The sequence below is a fragment of the Mugil cephalus genome, chromosome 20 (genome assembly GCF_022458985.1).
Source record: "Mugil cephalus isolate CIBA_MC_2020 chromosome 20, CIBA_Mcephalus_1.1, whole genome shotgun sequence".
Lineage (NCBI taxonomy): Eukaryota > Metazoa > Chordata > Actinopteri > Mugiliformes > Mugilidae > Mugil > Mugil cephalus.
In genome coordinates this window covers 14695708-14715338 of record NC_061789.1, presented here as the reverse complement: position 1 = coordinate 14715338, position 19631 = coordinate 14695708, and the positions used below count along the sequence as shown (strand labels likewise).

At 46.1% G+C, this 19631-nt stretch overlaps 1 protein-coding gene and 1 long non-coding RNA gene across 7 annotated transcripts in view; one reads left to right on the top strand and one right to left on the bottom strand.

The window, feature by feature from the left end:
- LOC124997507 overlaps positions 1-2113 on the top strand; it is an 85285-nt gene extending 83172 nt beyond the window's left edge. Inside the window, exon 5 of the long non-coding RNA XR_007110977.1 lies at positions 464-2113. This is a non-coding gene — a long non-coding RNA (uncharacterized LOC124997507). The remainder of the gene's footprint in view (positions 1-463) is intronic.
- LOC124997505 (RNA binding protein fox-1 homolog 3-like) overlaps positions 1-19631 on the bottom strand; it is a 344102-nt gene that overhangs the window by 10050 nt on the left and 314421 nt on the right. For 3 of the 6 annotated variants that reach the window (XM_047571252.1, XM_047571254.1, XM_047571255.1), the window contains 7 exons: positions 16729-16872; positions 12285-12338; positions 9727-9819; positions 8967-9027; positions 8826-8879; positions 3574-3706; positions 2124-2163 (listed from right to left, as the gene is read on the bottom strand). In XM_047571252.1, coding sequence (XP_047427208.1) covers positions 2124-2163; positions 3574-3706; positions 8826-8879; positions 8967-9027; positions 9727-9819; positions 12285-12338; positions 16729-16872 — 579 coding nt within the window. The remainder of the gene's footprint in view (positions 1-2123; positions 2164-3573; positions 3707-8825; positions 8880-8966; positions 9028-9726; positions 9820-12284; positions 12339-16728; positions 16873-19631) is intronic. The other 3 variants (XM_047571256.1, XM_047571257.1, XM_047571253.1) reach the window with 2 other exon arrangements.

The window sequence follows — 19631 nt, the reverse complement described above, 5'->3', positions numbered from 1 at the left end:
TGGTGGCAACTAGGGGGAATGAATGATGTTCTGAGAAGTGGTGCGTTTGGGGGAGCGAGCAATTGTCAGACTAGAGGCTCATCCGAGTAGCAGCAACAGCAGCACAACAGAGGCCACGTGAGCCAACTCCCCAAATTCAGCCCATTTTTAGATTGAGGAGGCTTTGCTGCTACATTATTGAAGATCCCCTTTTTCCTTTACACGACCCCCCTGGCTCGCAAATGAAGTAAGAAGGCAGAAGACGGTCGGACCATTGGGGAGTCAGGACTGCTGTATTCATTTGCCAGAGTGGGGAAGGAATTAAAGACCTCATTGTTGAGTGCTGCTATTACTCTCTTTGAAAAATGAAGCTGTTCCCCCACTGTTTTTCTATTAGTGCCAGTGGAGTGTGTGCCCATCTGTGTCCATACGGTGGATAGGTGGCTTTTAATAATGCATGTTTTCATTCATTTTTAAACTCAAGGGGGAAGACGCCCGATGAAGAGCAGCGCCAAGAGGCAACCGTGCGATGGTCGCGGCCACGGGCTGCACGCGAAATCAGGGCAGGGGCCACGGCGTTTGAATCCCCGCTTCCCCCGCTTCTCCTTAGGGTTTTCCATGGGGACAGGAAGTCACAGCACTTGAGGCAGATGACTTCCTGTGGGACGGGCATGCCTTGGGACTGTGCTGATTACAGCAACAGCCTGAACAAACACGGACCAATAAATCACTCTCGCACATTGTCAAATCCTGCACACAGCAGTGCAGCACATTTGTTATTTTGTCGCGGAGGGTGTGTGTTTGTGCATTCATGTATGTGTGCGCTCATGTGCTTCTACATAGAGGTGCATGCATGCATATGTATTAGCACATGCAATGTATGTAGTGTATATTTATAGGCATGCAGCCTCCCTCTCTGCTAATGTATTAGCAGGTCATCTATTTTAAAAAGGAAGCTTTGTCTGGTTTTGACAGCAAGCCAGTGTCCACTGAATGATTGTATAGGACACTGAGGGCTAAGGGACAGCTCCCTGTTGGTCATTCGAGACCTTCACGCACACTCAGCCAGTCTGAAGCAGTGCAGTGGTCATTGCCAAAACTAATGGCAGTGAAGCACGAGGGGCTCGCCTGACGGGATGAGTGATGGTGCAACCTGGCCAGGCCTTGGTCAAGGGACATCTGTGCGCAGGACTTAGCTGGAGGTGGCTGAACGAATGTGAGAGACAAACAACATCACTCAGAGCACAGCCCGGGTCTCTTCTCTGGTGGTGGGTGTCGCTACAATAAAAGCCAGTGAAATACAGTCCTATCATGTAGGCTGGTGTGTAAGTCATATATCACTTGGGTTTAGCATTTCATTCGCAGACACCGGTCTTCGTCAGGGTGAAAGTGAGAAGCAACTGTCATTGCCGCCGTGCCCACTGTCATCTCGCTATCTCGGCAGACGGCGGCAGAGAAAAAAAAAAAAAAAAACCCCAGCAGAATCAAAGGGACAAATTACATCCCCCGCAAACGTTTGGACTGATGTCAAAGTGGGGCAGCGTGGTAATTTCGGCATTATCTCCACAGTGTCCACGGTTTTCTCTGTCAAGGGCGATGCACAGCAGGGCCAGCCCCTGATGTGAACCTGCCTGCATGGACAGCTCCAGAGGGACGGCTAATCCCTTTATCTGGTGCTCCTCTTATCTCCCACATGGTGATGGCTGGGAGGAACTGGCTCCACTCAGGACTGCACGGACCCCTTGGGGCAGGCAGGGATATCCCAGCCAAACCCCTCTGAGTGAACACAAACAGGAAACAAGAGAGAGGAGCAAAGAGACGGAGGGGGGCACCTCAAAAACCCAGACAAATCTAAAGGAAGAAATGACCTAACTTGACATGGGACACTGAGTCAGGATCTGCCTCTTGCCAAAGTCTGAGATCATAGGAAGAGAGGGGAGAGAGAGCGAGAGGAGGGAGGAGCTGAGGGGGTTTTAAATTTTGTTGTTGGGTTTCTTGGCACACTAGACAGAGGCCTAATCGACGCCGGCTTGGCAGCTAGGCTGGGTGAAAGCTGGGGGCTGAGCAGATCACGTTTTTGTCTCCAGGGTTGCTTTACTTTTGTTTCATCTTAGCAGGCAAGAAGAAAAGCCAACTGTACTTACATAGATCTCTGCACCATAGAAGCCATCTTGGTACACCACCCTGTGAAATTATAGAACAGGAAAAGAGAGTCAGTTGCTTTGGCCTACATCCTACCTTACTCAACTGCAGCCATTTTTCCTGTTTTGACCATTTGTGGGTCTATGAGGGTCAGCTCTTAGCGGCTTTAGTGCACTGTACCACAAATAATGAATGACACATTAAACTGAAAGGTGCAGGCTTCTCACATCCTTGTCCAATTTTCTGCTCTGGTAAAATTGTTTGTCTTTGCAGTTGCTGCAGTTGTTGTCAGGAGGGCTGGTGGTGGTGGTGGTGGTGGTGGTGGAGAGAGGGGAGGGGAGGGGCGGGCAAAAGAAAGCAGTGAAGGAGCTCTGTCACATGACCTCGCCATATAAATCAAGCAGCTGCCATCGGTAGCAAAGGGCCCAGAGTGGGAGGGAGGGGAATGGGGACATGGGATTTCCAGTGCGGGCTTCAGCGGCAAGTCCCTCAGCAGTAAGACGGATCCTGATCTAATCACAGATAGACGGCTATACCGGGCCCTCGGCCGGCCTCCGTCAGACCTCTCCCACGGCCACACAGACCACTGCTGATAAGAGACGAGTGTGAGGCAGGGCTGTACAAAGCCAGGAGATCAGCATAGGCCCTGGTCACAGTCCAGTGAGATCTGCCCAGTAATACGCTATCTCTTTTTAGCCTTTTACAGCTGTCATGGTTTTGTTATTTCTTCTTTTGTCAATACATAACATTTAAATGTAAGGATGAGCAAACTTTAGATACACACTCACATATATAACCCCACACCCTCTTTCCTCCTGAAGTACATTGAGACATGACAACTTATTTGGAAACAAAATATATTTATTATATGGTATATATAACTCCAGCATGTGAATACTAACACATCATTGGAGTAGCTTAAAAATGCATTTATACTGATCGGAGATAACATTACAGCCACCTTCCTAATGTTGTGTAGGTCTGCCTTGTGCCTCCAAAATGGTTGTGACTCATCGGAGAATGGACATGAGCCTTCTGATGCGTAACGTGGTGTCTGGTAACAGGATGTTATTAGCGGGAGACTTTAGATCCTATAGGTTGATGGGAAGGGACTCTGTGGGTCATCCCACAGACACTTGGATCAGTTTGGGATTCTCTCCTTGCGCTGTTCTTCATGTTTTTTTTTAGTTGTTTCTAAACCATCGTTGTGTGTGTGCGCCTGTGTCACACTGCTGCCATCAAGGAGTGTCATTGCTGTGTGGTGGGTGGTGCATGTCTAAATAACATCCACACAAATACCAGGTCCAAAATTTTTCCCTGTACTGTCACAAGATGGTCAATATGTCCATGGTTTTAATGTTGTGGCTGATCAGTGTATGCCAGAGTATGAACACAAGACTTTTTTTTTTTTTTTTTTTTTTTAAGATTTAGGTTTAGAGATTGAGTACTCACGCTCCGTAAGCTGGGATTGGTGGTGGTGGTGGAGCTGTGCGGAATGTGTTGTACACAGCCCGTCCCCGACCCCGCAAGTGGGCACCCCTGTAGGCCACTGTGGCGCCTGTGGCAGGGTAGGGAAACCCTGTTACTATGAAAAAAAAAAAAAAACACACACACACACACGAGAGAAGAGAAAATGACTTTCAGAGAACATCCTCGACTTGGCATTGCTTACCTTATGACAGAATACATTAGAGAGAGACATGTGGCACTGCTTTCCCTATGACAGAATGCATTATGGGGAAGACAAGGAAACAATAGATTTAATCTTTTCTAGGTGCGCCTCATCGAGCACTCTCCCCTTTCCCAGCTCACTGCTTTGTGCCGTACTCAGCAAGGATCCACATTTGCTGTACGCATCCTTTCCTGATGTCTGGTGAGGGGCAGCCTTGAAGCCTAGGCAGGTAATGGATGCAATACCACTAGTTTCGCACCACGGCTTTTGCATAGTTTAGACACAAAGGCCTAGCAGCAAAGAGAGCAGTGGGAGGGTGGACGGGGTAGAGGTAGAGGGCGTTTCTAGGTGTTGGCTAGAGACAAATGGGAGGTGAAGGTTGTTGAGCAACCCGACTAGATGTTCAGAACTTCCCCAAGGGGAAATGGAGCAGATGGGCTGGACAGCCGAAGCCCAAACCTCAGCATGACCCCCATCTCCAAACCCATCTGGGACCATCTTTAGCCAATCACACAGCTACATATGTCCTCTGCTGATGGCTACCAGTGAATGAGCAAGGGTTCGTTGGGGTGAAAGGCTCACGGGTGAGTAGAAGGGGTTGGTGTGATGGTTCGAAAAAAAAAAAATAAATAAAAAAATGGCCGCGGTCACAGATTAGAGGACAGCCCATGTGATCGTCAGCTCTCTACTTAACCTTCAATCAGTCCAGTGGCTGTGTGATTACAGGCTGTGGAGGTGCATACAAACACACTGATCTCTAGACGTGATTATGTTGGCCTCTACTTTTCCAGCGATTGTAATTCCCTCACAGCCCCTTTCCCTCTGATCTTCAGCTTCTCTCCCTCCCCCTACGCCTAGTCCATCACAACACAGTCAGGCCCATTATTCTTCATCCCCAGCTACGCCCCTTTGTCACCCTCCCTTCACCTTATTCTTCTTTATTCATTTCTATGACATGTTTTGGGTGAATTCATCACGGACCACTTCACATTCTCCAATCAGCGGCTGCTCTGTGATGGGTAGTGGTAGAGCTCATGTCTGATCTTGTCGGGAGGGGTGAGACCGCGCCTCAGTTGGGGTGAATAACGCAGGTTAATAACATGTATCCAATGAGTTTCAGATGAACCCACTGCGGAGATGGCAGACAGTCCTTTGCAATCTCCGATAAACTGGATGGCAATGAAGATCCATGGTAGCTCCCATGTATTAGGTGGTGTAAAGGTTTGAGCCTGGGGAATGATGGCCTCGCGTTACTGTGCCGTGTGCAGTGTTAACCCCGCAGTTGGTCGAGACCAGTGAGCACCCTAATGAACGATGCACACCCTGGCCCCGCTGCTTCAATAAAGCTGACAGGGAGACAGATTAGTGGTGCTTTTAAAAACACAGAGAGCCAGGTTTAATGTCTTCCACCATTAACATCACGCTCCATTAGTGGGTTTCGCACACATATTCAAACTTTGCGTCTCATTTGGCCAGGTGACGCCCACGTACACCCCTCTTCACCTACCCACCAACACGCAGGACACTTTGTTTGCTGCCGACGCACCGATACACTGCCTGGACTTGCAGGGTGCCCACTTTCCCCCCAGTGATTTATAATGCTGACCTTGACATTTAAATTAGTCTCTCTTTTTGGAGCACTGGACATCTTACCACAGTTGCTAAAGGGCAAAAACAATCTTCTTTGATCGTCTCTGAGGTGTTTTTTTTTAATTTTTTTTTTTAAACAAATCGCTACTGTTTCTGGGGCCCAGAAAGTCCAATTGCTTCTTTCCTTCTTCTCCTTTTTCTTCTTTAAATTTGTATGCAATATGCATGCGGTGATGTATGTGAATGTAAACTCATAATGAGTTGGCGATAGGCTACACTGCTTCAATAATAACCCATAAATCAAAGGCACTGTCACACCTTGGTAAGCCCGTGAAAAGCAACAACAGCCACGGTGTATGAGAGCACAAACCTGGTCTAGCCACCAAAGTCAAACACCTTTTCCGGGAGGGGGGCTGGAGAAAATATGAGTTATGTGCTTGAGGGCGGCAGGGTCACGCTGCACCTCATATGTCATATGTGTCAACTTGAGAGAAGCTCAATACCTGCAGAGCCAGTTGGACCTGAGGTAATCCAGCTCTGTGCCAGTGATGGGGTCATAACCAGCTCCCATAAAGAAAGATCTGATTTTCCACAAGGTTGATCTCTCTAATACTTCCTGCTCAAATACATCGGGCAATGAGCACTTAATCCACGCACTGGGGACCAAAAACAGCTTAATCTAATCAAGAGTCTGGAGCTTAATTATCTCCCTAAAGTACACTCCAACAATGAGAGGATCTGTCTACATATATTAAGATGGCAATTAGCCTTTCTTTTTTGTCATTTACACAGCTGGTAGCTTTTCACGAGTCCTCAAGAAAACTTCACCTTAGTAGCAGAAAATATGAACTGCTGAGTGAAAAGCCACTCCTGCCTCCCTAGGAATTAGCTGCAGTGAAGAGTCTCTCTCTCCGTCTCTCTCTGTTAGCCCGGGGGCTGGATTGCCATATGAAGGGATTTCTAAGTGACAGCTGTCCATGGTGCTGAAAACATTCAACACGAGGAGCCAACAAAGGCTTGCCAATTACGGTAGCGTGAGCTTAACTGTTCGCTGCATACAAATCTGCCTCTGAATGGCTGTCTCCATTTTTTTTTTTAAATTTAGATAATAAAAACGTGTGTAATTACAGCAATCCATAATTGTTCTTATATAAATAATAACACGAATCACATCTAAACTTCCACATTTGTACTACTCAGCTACACCCCAACTCACTACATAGAGCCTAATCAAACAAACTCTATAAAGACAGCCAGATTTGATCTGAATAGATTTGTATGGATGAGGCCCCCGGAGCACATATTTTGGGGTCGATTCTACAAAACATTACATGTAAACCATATAATTGCACATTAAACAGGATATTGTTAGCACAGGTACTGGACGCCTACCAGCCACTGCACTCCATGACTTGTGCCACATCCAATTTAACTTGGATCTCAAATCACCTTGTACCTCTTTCTTGGACCATGAGTCCGTCCAGTGCGACCCCCACCGTCTCCCGTCAGCTGTGCTCTGCGGGGGGGTTTTGGGTGTTAGGTGGCAACAGAGGACATGGACCCCGTGGCTGGCGCCAACTGCCAGCGTCCTACCAAGTATCCCCCACCCCTCTCCCCTATCAGGAGGAGGAGCCAATCTACCCTGGAAGAGGTTAAGAGCGGGGAGCCGGCATGAGGCTCTCATCCGTCATTCTCTTGAATGGGTTTTGAGGACAATAAACCTGTAGCGCCAGGACGAATGGAGACGAAGTGTGCTGTCACCGAGCCAGGATTTATGGCTCCCAATTTCACTGATCTCCTGCACAGAAACGAGGACTGATAAACAGTGATTAATCGCCTTTATATCCAATTTTACTCCCACCAAAAGTATATTAACTGTAGCTATGATGATTTTGGAATTTGTTCTGAATGCTGCAGTGTTTTTCTTTTTTTTTTTTCCCCTTCTTCTTAAGGTAACCAAGGAACGTAGCAGTTAAAGGCGTCTTCCGCTGTTTTTTCTGGAGTTAAAACTGCCTTTTTCTGCTCATTAGGGAGGTTTTGTTTCAAAAATGTATCTCTTATTTATGTTTCTCATCTCCCCAGCTGGCAAGCATATGTTGTCGTTTAGGCTTGGCAAACTCCAGCGCCATGTCAAGACGACTTGAAAAATTAGCAGCCAATAAATCACCCAACCCCTCCTGCTTCCCCTGCCTGGAGTGGTGGACCACACTCCCTCTGATTTATGAGATGATTTGGGAAGTGTGTGTGTGTGTGTGTGTGTGTGTGTGTGTGTGTGTGTGTGTGTGTGTGTGTGTGTGTGTGTGTGTGTGTGTGTGTGTAAAAGGGAGAAAGTGTGCAAGGAAGAAGGGACATGTATTAGTGTCTGTGTTCTACATAGGTTATCTATTTCTGTATGCTGGAATGCTTTGGTCTAAGCTTAAAAAAAACAGGCCAGGTGAAAGTGTTGTTTGTATATAGGACAGTAAAACATTTCGTAACACATGTTAAGACTTAGTTAATGTTCAAATTTTTAATTTAGTGAAGATTCTACCTCGCTGTGTTTTGATGCATACGCGTGCGTTTGAGCGGCTACACGGGGATGTGTGTATGTTTGTGTGCGTGAATAATTATCAGGGGAAGATGTCGAAACCAAAGGAGTGCTGGGGGGAGGAGGAGGAGGAGGTGAGTGGGAGGCAGGGTAGGAAGCTTGGAGGGGGCGAGGGGTTGGGGATGAAATAAAAATGATAGATGACTGCTTTCTGTCATGGACAGTTATTTAGAGGTTCGCCGTAAAGCTGTCCGGGGAATGAACAGATTTTAGTCTAATGAGCAGAAAGGAAAGCCGTTAAAGTGGCGCGATGTGCTCAGCACTTCTTCCAAATGAAATAGTACCATTTCCCCCTCATTAAAATGCAAAGGGTTCATATAACATACAGCAATAAAGCTGGCATGTCGAGGCAGGGAGAGATAGGGAAAACCCCACTGAGCTCATCTCATTCCTCCATTACTGAGACCAGAAGGAATAGCGGCCTTCGACAGGGTAGGTGCCAACAATATCGCTCACTCAATCTCCCTTATTCGGTTAGCTCTGTAAAAGTCAATCTGGCGCACTTGGCAAATCCATCCACAGCAGCAGCCTCCACAATCTGATAACAGTTGCAGGGGCGCTTGCTCTTGAAATCATTTTTTTCAGTTTTACAGTTGCACACCGCACAAACAATGGCTCAGGCTCCCTCAGCCACTCAGAGAGGCTTGGATCATCCACTGCTTATCTGAGCCGCTCTCAGATTCACTTTGATTCAAGGGGAATTTCATGTTCAGTCGGTTCAGGATGAACCCGATTGTAGAAATTCAGGGGTCAGATTGGGATTGGCTGTGGCTGATAGTACGCTCAGGTACACTGGTATGCATGCGGTGGCAGGCAGAGAGGGGAAAACACTGACAACACTCTGTTAGCGCTTACCGGCATACAGTTCAGGACCATAGACAGCTCCTACTACTGGATTCAGCTTCCAGCCTGGGGAACAAAGAAAGTCAACTCACAGTGGGGACTAAATGGAAACTATGTGATTGTTCAGGCATCCCGAGACAGCTGGGAACTTACCATTTGTGTAGGGGTTGGCCACTTTTTTGTTTGTCATCACTCGTGCTGTTGCATTATTCACCTGTTAAAGGCAGCAAAACACATCGTAATTAAATCGTAAATAAAACCTTCATTTCCACAACGCACACATCCAGGATGGACCATATGGACGCAGTAAACCAAGGTGAATCAAGGCACATTCACAGAGTCATCAATAAATGAATGATTATGTAAATGTGTCTGACACTTGGTTCGCCCAGCAGATTATTTTATCACGGTAAAGTGGAGGAAAGCATGCACCGGTTACGCACACGTATGAATAAAAATGAACATCCTCCAAATTCAGTGATTGGTTGGATAAACAAATGGATTCCAAAAGAAAAACACAGCGGACCTTTGATTTCCTTCTATTGACCTGATGAGAATGACTGACCGGAGGCCCAGGCCGTCGTAAACAAAAGAGGAATTAGAGCAGGCAACACTAAACGATGGTGATAGGGGGAATGTAGGTCTTCTCAGATTTGACTGGAGCGCAGAGGATGATGGCATGCACTCATTCTGCGTTGTCAGGTAATGACGGACAGCTGGCGTGCCCAGGTTGACATGTATGGATTCGGCATTCTACTGAGGACGAAGTTAGACGCACCATTACGCATGCATGCAACCAGGCTCACATACACTTAGAGATGCACGCATTCACACAGCAGCCATATGCTTATGCGTGGCTTTATTGGTAAGTCGAGGAGGCAGCAGGCAAGAAGGAGAAAAAACATGAAAGCACCTCTATTTTGCGTCCCTCTACGATTGTACCGTTTAGTTTCTCCCGTGCACGATCGGCATCTGTGCTTGTTTCAAAAGTTACAAACCCAAAGCCCTGAGAGCACCGCGTTAGCCACCGGTAGAGAAAAAGGAGAAGGGAAAAGATGGACACACACACACAGAGGAAAAAGAAGGGGGAAGGGAGGAGAAAAGGGAGAGAGAGGTGAGAAGACAGGAGTAGGTGAGCAGCAGTGACGGCAGAGTCGAGTTGTAAGCAGCCAGATTAATTAGAGGCAGTTAGTGAGGCGTCAGGAAACAGCAAACAGAGAGATCCGAGGAGAAGAGGATAACGGTGACATGACCTCACACAACAACACCAACAAACCTGCCTGCTTTACCCAATTAAACAGCACAGCGCCGGTGCCATGGGTGAATGTCAGGAACAGCAGATGCAAAACACTGCGTTAGCTGCCATTATGGTCGTATAATTATCTACACAACTTCAACAGTGTGGCCGCACTCCCTTTGAAGAGGCGTGGGCAATGGGAGGAGGAGTGAGGATGAATTCTCTCAAGACAGACGTTAACTTGATCTCTGACTATTTCTAATTCACCGCACTAATAGGTGGGATATTTTCATGGAAGCAAAATTGCGCCGGCTCATTGATGCAAAAAACTGAATGGCATCATTGCAAGCACGCTCCTCTTGTAATAGAGAAGATATTGACTATAAACCCTGACCAAAATATACCCAACCTCTCATTTCCATCCCCCCACCCCTTCAACTCTCGCTGCCTCGCTCCCCTGGGGGGTTTGTCACTTCCTTGAGTTATGTGGACTGGGATACTGGACCTGGGCTCTATAGCTGGAGCATTAAGATATTCTGGCCAAACAAGTCCCATTCCTTTGGTTTCTATATATACTTATAGAGGTATGGGCAGGGGAAGAGGGAGCATGGCCGGCGCTGCCTGATAATTGCTTGAGGATGTAATACATGTGAGAGATGGCGAGCAGCGTGATCGTGTATGCATACACAGGATCTCCGGGCTGCTATTTCTAGCATAAATAACACGGGACCTGTCCTTGGGGAGAGAGAGATAAAGAAATAAATTCAAAAACGGAATTGAGGGCAAAATTAATCCTTTGGACATTCACCCGACTGTGGTTAGCCCCTCTATCTTTTTTTTTTTTTTTTTTTTTTTTTTTTTATCATGCACAAATAATTAGCTTACAAGAGGAGAGAGTGGGGCCACCATTTTTCAAAGGAGACAAACATATTGAATGCAAATTGCCAAAGCTTCATAGGAAATAGATTGTTTATTAATGGCCTGGTAGGTTCATTATATAGCACACTGTGTGTGTGAGAGAGGGAGAGGGAGAGCGCGAGAGGCATCATGGGTAATGGCTTTGCAGGGCACAAACAATAAATGCTTGTTACGGCGGAGGAGGCAGGTTTATCCGGTGCTCAATCTTGTCTGGCAGAAGGGGCTGAGTGCAGCAGTGTCGCCTGGTTCCAGGGCTCCCTGCATGCCGCTATATGAGCCCAAAGTACTCCCAGGTATGAATGGGAATCAATAGTATTCATGCCTCAACACCCAGCCAGGGAGCCTGTCGCCTTTATGAATGGAAAGCTGTGGAGCTTAGTACACTCTATTAAATGAACAGCTGGATGAGTAGCACTGGGCTGTTCACACCTCCGCAGGCTTCACCTGTCCTGCTACGTGGTCGGGAGACTGATACTGCAGTCATGCACCGACGCTGTGGCCATTTGTCTGACGGCTGGTTGGTATTCTTGGTTTAGAAGTTCGAATTATCTTTGAGATGAACGATTCAAGGTGTGCAAATATTATACAAACTTGAATTACGTCTAGTATTTCTAAGTTTTATGTACAGGTGACCTTTAAGCTAAATTTTCTTTATGTCAAAAGAAAAAGAAAAAAAAAAACCTGCACAAACCGCCACACCAAATGTGTATTAATCTGCTGCTGAAAATAGTCCCCAGCAGTTTTGTACTTAACTTTGGTCATTTCATTGAGTTTATTCACAAAAAGAAGAAATGACACCTGCCTCCTTGAAATTAATGTCTGTTAGCGTCCACATGGCCAACATTGTCCAAAAACAGTATTAGCCTTTAGATTAATTTGAACTAAGCCACGTTTATTTTCAGTTTATCACTAAGAACACAATCTGGTTTAAGACAAAAAAGATAAACCTGAATAATGTAGAACCCTTTCAATCAATGCTCAGGCTTCAAAGAGGACCAGGTCCCTAAACAAGCAGTTTCAATTCCATATGCTTGAGGACCTGCAGCCTGTTGGTGGATTAAGTGAAATGTGAAACAGCTCAATAATGAATTGATTGACAGGGCTAATGATTCACAACTTGGGTGAGAGCTGCAGCAAACAACAAAAACAATAGGGAGGGAGGGAGAAGGAGGAAAGAGAGGCATGGGGGATGCAGCTCTCCAGGACCAGACTTAGAGACCACTACTCTCCGCCAATGTACACACCACACTAATGCCATCATTAGGAAACAGAAGAAGTACATGGTAATGAAGCAGCTGGCGTTCTAGTTCACTTACCTTGGATCCTCGCTCATTAAAGATAATCTCCACATCTAAAATCTTTCCAAATTGCTGCAGAGAGAAAAGAGACAGAGAAGAGCGGGGATGGCGTTAGAAAGCCTCACTGACTGTGAATTCATGAGAAGGACGACTGGAGAAAGAAAAACCATTAAGGCAATATGGAAATGTTACTTTTGTAAGGAGATGGTGGTCAATTTGCATTTGTTAGCTCGGCAAACAGTTCTTCTGTCTCGCTGGCACGGTTAGATAAAGAGAAGTTGTAGCTGCTGCTTTAATGCCTCTCTCCATTTCTATCAATACCATAAGAACTGAGATCACAGTTTTTTGTAAAAAAAAAAAAAGAAAAAACACTTGATCTTTGATTACATTACAGCACTTCTGATGTACTTTTGTTTTACCTCAAAGAGAATAGAAGAAGCTTCAAATGATAGTTTGATGTTGTCTTGAGACGGGGACCCCTCCCTACCACGATCACCTGGGGAAAACTCACTTCTTCAAGTCTCCCGAGCAGATAGCTGAGCTCTGACTTGTGGAGAGTCTGCAGGATCACTTCTGACTCCTCTATCCCTTTATACACCTCCCTTACTCTCTCTCTCTCTATTTTCTATTCTTTATTCTCTCTTCCCCTCTTTGTTTGTGCGCTCTCACAGTCAACAGGACCTAAGGGCCGGTCCCTCGGGGTTAACATGCTCCAGCCTTTCGATTTAACAGGCCTGCCTTTGGATCATTAGAAAACAGAGGAATGAAAGTAAACTGTAAGTTCCTCTAATGAGTGGAGTGAGAGCGACTTTTAATTGCTGTCTACAATGGCCGTATTATTTCATTAAAAGTAATTACCCTGTCAAGCGGTCCGCGTCGCCTTCATTTCAGCACAACAGGGAAGAAATGGGCCTTCCATGTGGTCGACGCTCAATGGGAATGGATGGATCGTTTGACTGAGCCACTAATAGGGGTTAGGAGGAGCTGGCTATTATCTGGCTGGAGTGAGTGGAGTGGGCTCGAGGAGCTGAGGGTTTATGGGTTAGCGGAAAAACATATGTCTCCTCCCACCTCAAAAGCTATGCTGAGACTTCACCGCAGCTTGGTTATTTAACGGCCCCTCCGTTTCAGCAGGGTGCGCCTTCTCCCCTATACTATCTGTTCTCCTTCAAAATAGATTCCATAGATCCTCGCCTCACATCTGCCTCATATGGCGCTCGGCTTCATTGATTCGAATGGGGAATGTTGGCTCGATCACACACCCAGGCATTTATATCCCAGCGTGATGCCCCCTTCTCGCCTGAGAAGACAATGCTTCCCCCGCGCAACGTGCAGATGCTAATTGTTTTAACCGAGCGTAATGGGCTTGTGGCGTCGATTAATTAGTTTCAGAGGAAGTCATCTTTGTGGATTTCCACATGGCGCTGGGGACTGCTCGCTGCTCACCAGTGATCTCATGCGCCGCTATCTCCACCCAGCCACTCACACACACAGAAACAGCTGCATCAGCAGCACCGATAAACAATAGCTTCAGTGGGAGGAGTCTCCTGAGGGAAAAGGCTGACGTCAACTCGCAGGCTGCGGATCCATCCTTAGACTTTAAGAACTCCGTATCAACATAAGGATAAAAACACCCACAGCAGCATCTGTACGTTGAATATCCATTCCAGTGGTTCTGCATGTTTTATCTCATTTATCCCCTAAGACGCACATTCTTCAAAGCATGCTGCTACATTTAAGAATCTCTTTCTTTGATTTCCATTTCTTTCCATTTCCATATGGCTGTTTGAGTAATGCTGCGTGGACTCCCCAAATAATTTTTAATCTGCACTTAAAATACATTATGGAGAAACAGAAAATGGATTACGCAGTGCGCGCACGTTTTAAGAGGGAGAAACCGGAGAAACAGCGCGCATATAAAAATGGTCAGCGAAAAAGTAATGTAGACATGATTTGCAATTTAAGGGCCAAACATTGTAAGCACACTGATGTTTTTGCCTTTTTATACAATGCGGACTCGCCGTCTGTTTCCTGAATAAAATTAAGATAGGCCGCATTTCCTTGGCCTCAAGCTTTCGAATGTGGAGGCAACAAACAAGATTGAGGCCCTTGTGCCTCCACCTTTGATTAGCCTGAATATCTTTAAGCTCTTCACAAGCCTGTAATTACGCTACAGTGCCCTGTGTATTCAAACAGAGTGTCAGTGTGGAGCATGCTCAGGAGCAGCAGTCAGTGTGACAGTAGGGTGGGGGGTGGTGGGGGGGGATTGAGGGCAGAGGTCTTGATTGCTCTGGGGAATTCTGTGAGAGCCCTTACATGCACTCAGAGAAGCACTGCTGAAGAAGCCAGTCGCACAAACGAGGGCACCCTCGAGCAGTGCAGCATGGGCGCCGCGCAGGGTTCGCTCGCGCTTGGAGTGTCTTCATTTCCCCCACACTTACTAGCTCTCAGAGATCACAGTTTCTAATTACTGATTAACGTCCGCTGTGGTTGCCCTAATGAGGCCTTCATTCAGCGCCTCGTTAAAAGCTCTCCACACCCTTAACCCTGTGGTGTGCAGCGAGTCTCGGGTCCCTCCTCCGTCTTTTAGGGGTTCCAGCTTTTCTGCTGCGGTCGGAAACCTTTGCTGCAGACGGTTTTTTGGGTGGCGCGCGGGAGCAGATGGAGCTCCTGGCGGGGCTTTGCCTTGCTGTAGAGGCCTTCTCTAGTGAGCCGTGCGGCACCTCCACTCTCTTTCAGCTCTGTCTTCCCGCCTGCATGTCTGTGGGTTTCACTCATGCGTAACAGTAATGGCGTATCGAGCCGGTGGCGCTCCAGAAGCCATTACAGCTAGAGGGATGAGGCTTTGCACACGCTGATCATACAAAGGCTCATTGTGGAGGCCATGTCAGAGGGTGGAGCGGATTCGCTATCTCCTTGCCAAGCTCTGCCCAAGACAATCAATCCGACAATCCTCCGCGATGCCAACCACCAACAGCGAAAGGTGGATGCACTTAACAGGAGGCAACGGGCAACATGTGGGTGAAGAGGGTGATTGAGAGGGACTGGGTGGGCTGCGATCAATTTAGCATCATATATCTGCATGCGCCGGCCAGGCACACAAAGCCTCCGAGCTAATTACTGAGGTGATTTGGATTCCACACGACCTGCACCAGAGCTGGGAACAATAAAGCTAACAATCAGAGAGAGAAAGGGAGAGAGAGAGAGAGAGAGAGCAGCCATGTTGTCTGCAATTTATAAAGCCACAGCTAGGGCTCTCGAGTAATTAATATCATCAGCTGGATGTTGTCTTCATAACGATGAGAATTAACGCCTCTGGCTTCTAATGGTCCAATTAGTGTGTAACATTTAAAGTACATTTTTGGCAGTCGTCTCCATTCAGATCCATTATCGTTATTGAATCGTGGATGTTTGGTTCAATTTTTATTGAGGCTTTTGTGAGACATGAGGGTGAGCTGCTGAACTATACACTATATTGCCTCATTAATTGGCCAAGACAGAGAGCCAGAGAGAGAGAGAGGAAGAATTCGCGTTGTGGATCTCTGCTGATAAGTAATCTCATTGCATTTGTCTGACCACTGTGTAAATGCAATCTCCAAAAAAATAATTTTCTTAGTCCCGATTTTAGCTGACAGTTTAATGTTCTGTGAAAGCTACTTAAGAGGTTTTTCCCACATTGAGAACAAAACAATCCCCCGCGTATATGGCCTGACATATGAGCACTGTCTGCTTGTGAGCAAAATGGAACAAATTTAATATAATTTTACTTTTTTGGCCCCTATTGTAACAAATAGCATTGTTCTCATTATGTTAATTGTTCTGGGGTTCGGTCTGCTTTGCTAAAAAGAAGTCTGACAGAGAGAGAAGATGACTGCAGCCTCTCTCCAGTGTCTGACCTGCAGTGCAGCAGTGAGTTAAGAGCCTGATTGTGACTGACTGAGCTGCTTATCACCAGTAAAAACCTTCCCAGACAACTTAGTAATCAATGCATTTACTAGATGACAGTTTAAGCGCTGCCTTAGGTCCTTAAATAAAAATTTTTGGTATGTCTTTTTCTTGAAGCTTGGTACGCTAAATGCTCCGCTTCATAAAGATGTGATCATTTCTTCTAACATTTGTGAAGGATCAAATTTAGGAGAAGTTGTATTTCTATTTCTACCACTACCAAGATGCATGGAGGAGGTAAAGGAATATGAAAAGGTCAAGACTCCAGAAACCTATCAGGGCCACGACACATCTGTCTGATAAAGTTATTTATCTGGAGTCTTAAAAGTTTTCAAGATTCAACACCTCAACTATTAAATAATCTAATTGGTTGGTCTTTATCTTGAGATAAACAGTTTTGTTCACTGCTTTTCTGGTTGTGTTTTAGATGTAGAACTGTTCAATGTAGCATCAAGGTCCATTGACGAACCCACAAAAGTACCACTTGATAAACTACAATGTTCCTTAAGGTACTCACCCCAAACATTTGCCTTAGGTCGGGGTCCCGGAAGCGGAAGGGAATGTTGGAGACATGTAACCTTTTGGGCTGCTGCTTCTCTGAAGAGTCTGAGTGCTGGAGCTGGAGCTGCTGAGAACCCTCTGTTTGCGTCACATCATCTGTCTGCCAGAGGGAAACAAACACAGAGAAGGCACAAGCTGCTCATTAGCTGCTACAGTGTACTGTACCTCCTGGTCCTGAAGCACAAGGGGGGTGGGGGGTGGGAGGGGGTCTGAACTGAAATAAGAGGGTGGCTGGATGCGAGGGTGGGGGGGGTGGGAGGCTTGGCTGACTAACTTACTCAGCGTCTGCCATTTTTCAATCCGGCGAGAAAGCCAAAGCGATAAACAGCCGATGACTTATGGTGTCAAACCTGAGGTTGTGCATTACAAATCTACTTATTAATCTCTTGCACTTAGCTCTTGAGCAACAGGGAAGATTGAAGGCGCTGACAAAAAGGCGTGGATATAGATCCCACAGAGCCCTGACACGTCTAGACTAAAGACACATTATTGGTGACGTTTGCACACAGCCATCAGAGTGCGAGGCCCAAAGCCCTCAGTGTTGTTGTTTCCATCATTATGCGAATGCTATGCTGACATTTCTATATAAATGATGTGTCTGATGTCAGTGACAAATTCCACTTGGTTCTCTCTGTGACACCGGTGATGGATTTCACTGTGGTGCTGCTGCCTTGTCTGTTTAGATGGACCTTGTTTCTGAGGAAGTTTTATTTTTTTTATGGACAAACCCTCATTGGTCAAACAACATAGTCAATCTCTTTTATACACTGTTGTTGCAAAAATCTATCTTGTTATCTGCCATAACTGGTTGCTTGTGGATTTTTACACAAATTGTTCACATCTGTTTTCCGTACTGTCATTTGAAGCCACTACTTGATTAAATGAATAGCTGAGAATTTGCTTTGTCCTAGGAAGTTTATTTATAAAAAAATATATATATTTTAAAATATAAGCATGAAGTAGAGCTTGGAGGCCATTATCGTAGCTTAGTTTAAATATTGAAAGCGGAGTGGAACACCTTGTCTGGTGCTGCCTTAAGGTTTAAAATAATGTGCCCAAGAACATCTCAATATTTAAAGGACCCCTGTGTAAAGTTTAGTGCCATCTAGTGGCAAGGTTACAGATTACAACCACAATTAGTTCCCCCGTCCAGTTCTATAGTCACCACTTCAATGTAAAAACATGATATCCTGCACACTAGACCTTAACACGTAACTGTACATTGGATTTAAAAACTGTTTCGCAGTGCGCTGGATGCAGTGAATACCTGAAGTCTTGTTGTTGTGATGTTTCCAGGGATATTATATATGCACACCAAAAGCTACAATTTTAACATGTATTATTGTAGACTGATTGAAAAAAAACAAAAACAAGACATGCTTTATGCTGTAAGCCCTGATATACTTGAACTATGGAGGGAGCCTGTCATGGTTGAAAGAGATCAGCGCTCACTGTTGGAGGGTGACAGGAAATGAACCATCCATTGGATTTCCTAAGAGGTTTTTCCAAATCTGTGTAATAGCATTGCACAGCTTCCACATTTAAATCTGAGACAGCAAAGTAATTACACTCGTGACCACAAGAGGTCACTCATCAGGAAAATATAAAGTTTGATGGGGGGCTTTGGAACAGAGAACAAGTGCTGTGGTGTTTCTGATAGGGACTGTTTCCATTTCACAACAGCAAGTAAATAAATTAAACGACACAAAATGAGCCCTGATTTAGTGCCGCCAACTCTGGAAGGGGATGACATAAAGAAACGGGGAGAATGGGAAATGAGGGAGTGGAAGTGGCAGATATTGAGCACAGAAGCTGTTTGAATGTGATATGTAAACTGTAAGGTCTCCTGGGAAGTGCTCTTTGAGCATGGCAAACAAACACACAGACACAATCATGCAGTGATACAGACGTGAAAAGAGAGTAGGTTGTTGCCAGAGTACAAATGGTTCAAATGACACACACACACACACACGCTCACACACTGATAACCCTCATCCTGCTCCGAGGCTGTCAGATGGCTGCAGGCCTCTCTTAGTGATACATTTCCCACCATTTAGGAAATGGGGTAGGGATTTATTCATTATAATTCATCATCACAGTATTATCATTATCATCATGATCGTAATGATGATCGCCTTTATTATTCTCATTATCATAATCACAATCTCCACTGTAATGGCCGTCATTTATTTGGTTTTTATGGCCCATTCCGAGACGATGACATACATTGTTAACAGTGACAGTTGTTTGATTCAAGGTCCCACTCCGTCTCCTCTGGAGCCATCCAGGTAGGCTGGTGGCAGCTTCCTAAGTCGCGCCAGGTCCTGACGGCGTCCGGACCGGAGGTTAACAAGTGCTAAAGGACACGGGAGCTGGAATACAGTGAGCTGGCCAGGCCAACCAGCCGACCGACCAACCGGGAGTGGATTTGTGACAGAGGGAGACGGGCGGAGGGGTCTTAACTCTGCTGTGTCCTCGCGCGCTGGAGGTTAATAGCCTGAGTAGCCATGTTGGGCCCCGGGGGTGACACATTGCAGACAGATGCTGGGACCATGGAGGGTGACAAGGTACCAGGGCCCCGCAGGTCAATCTGTTTCATCGGTCACACATGACACTATCGACCTTTAGCGTATGTTGCCAGACTACTGAGCACCGCTGTCCTCCAGCTCTGTCTGTCTGGCTTTTTATCACGGCAGGCGCAGTCGCGTGTTTGCAGACATCCAGATTAACTTTCACTCTGCGCTCAGACAGGCCAGCAGCACGCTGACATCAGGGGCAAATACACATACGGAGAACACAAATACCGAATTGCTGACTCTGAAGCACCCCAGACTGCATCCTACTAACTCAATAACTCTG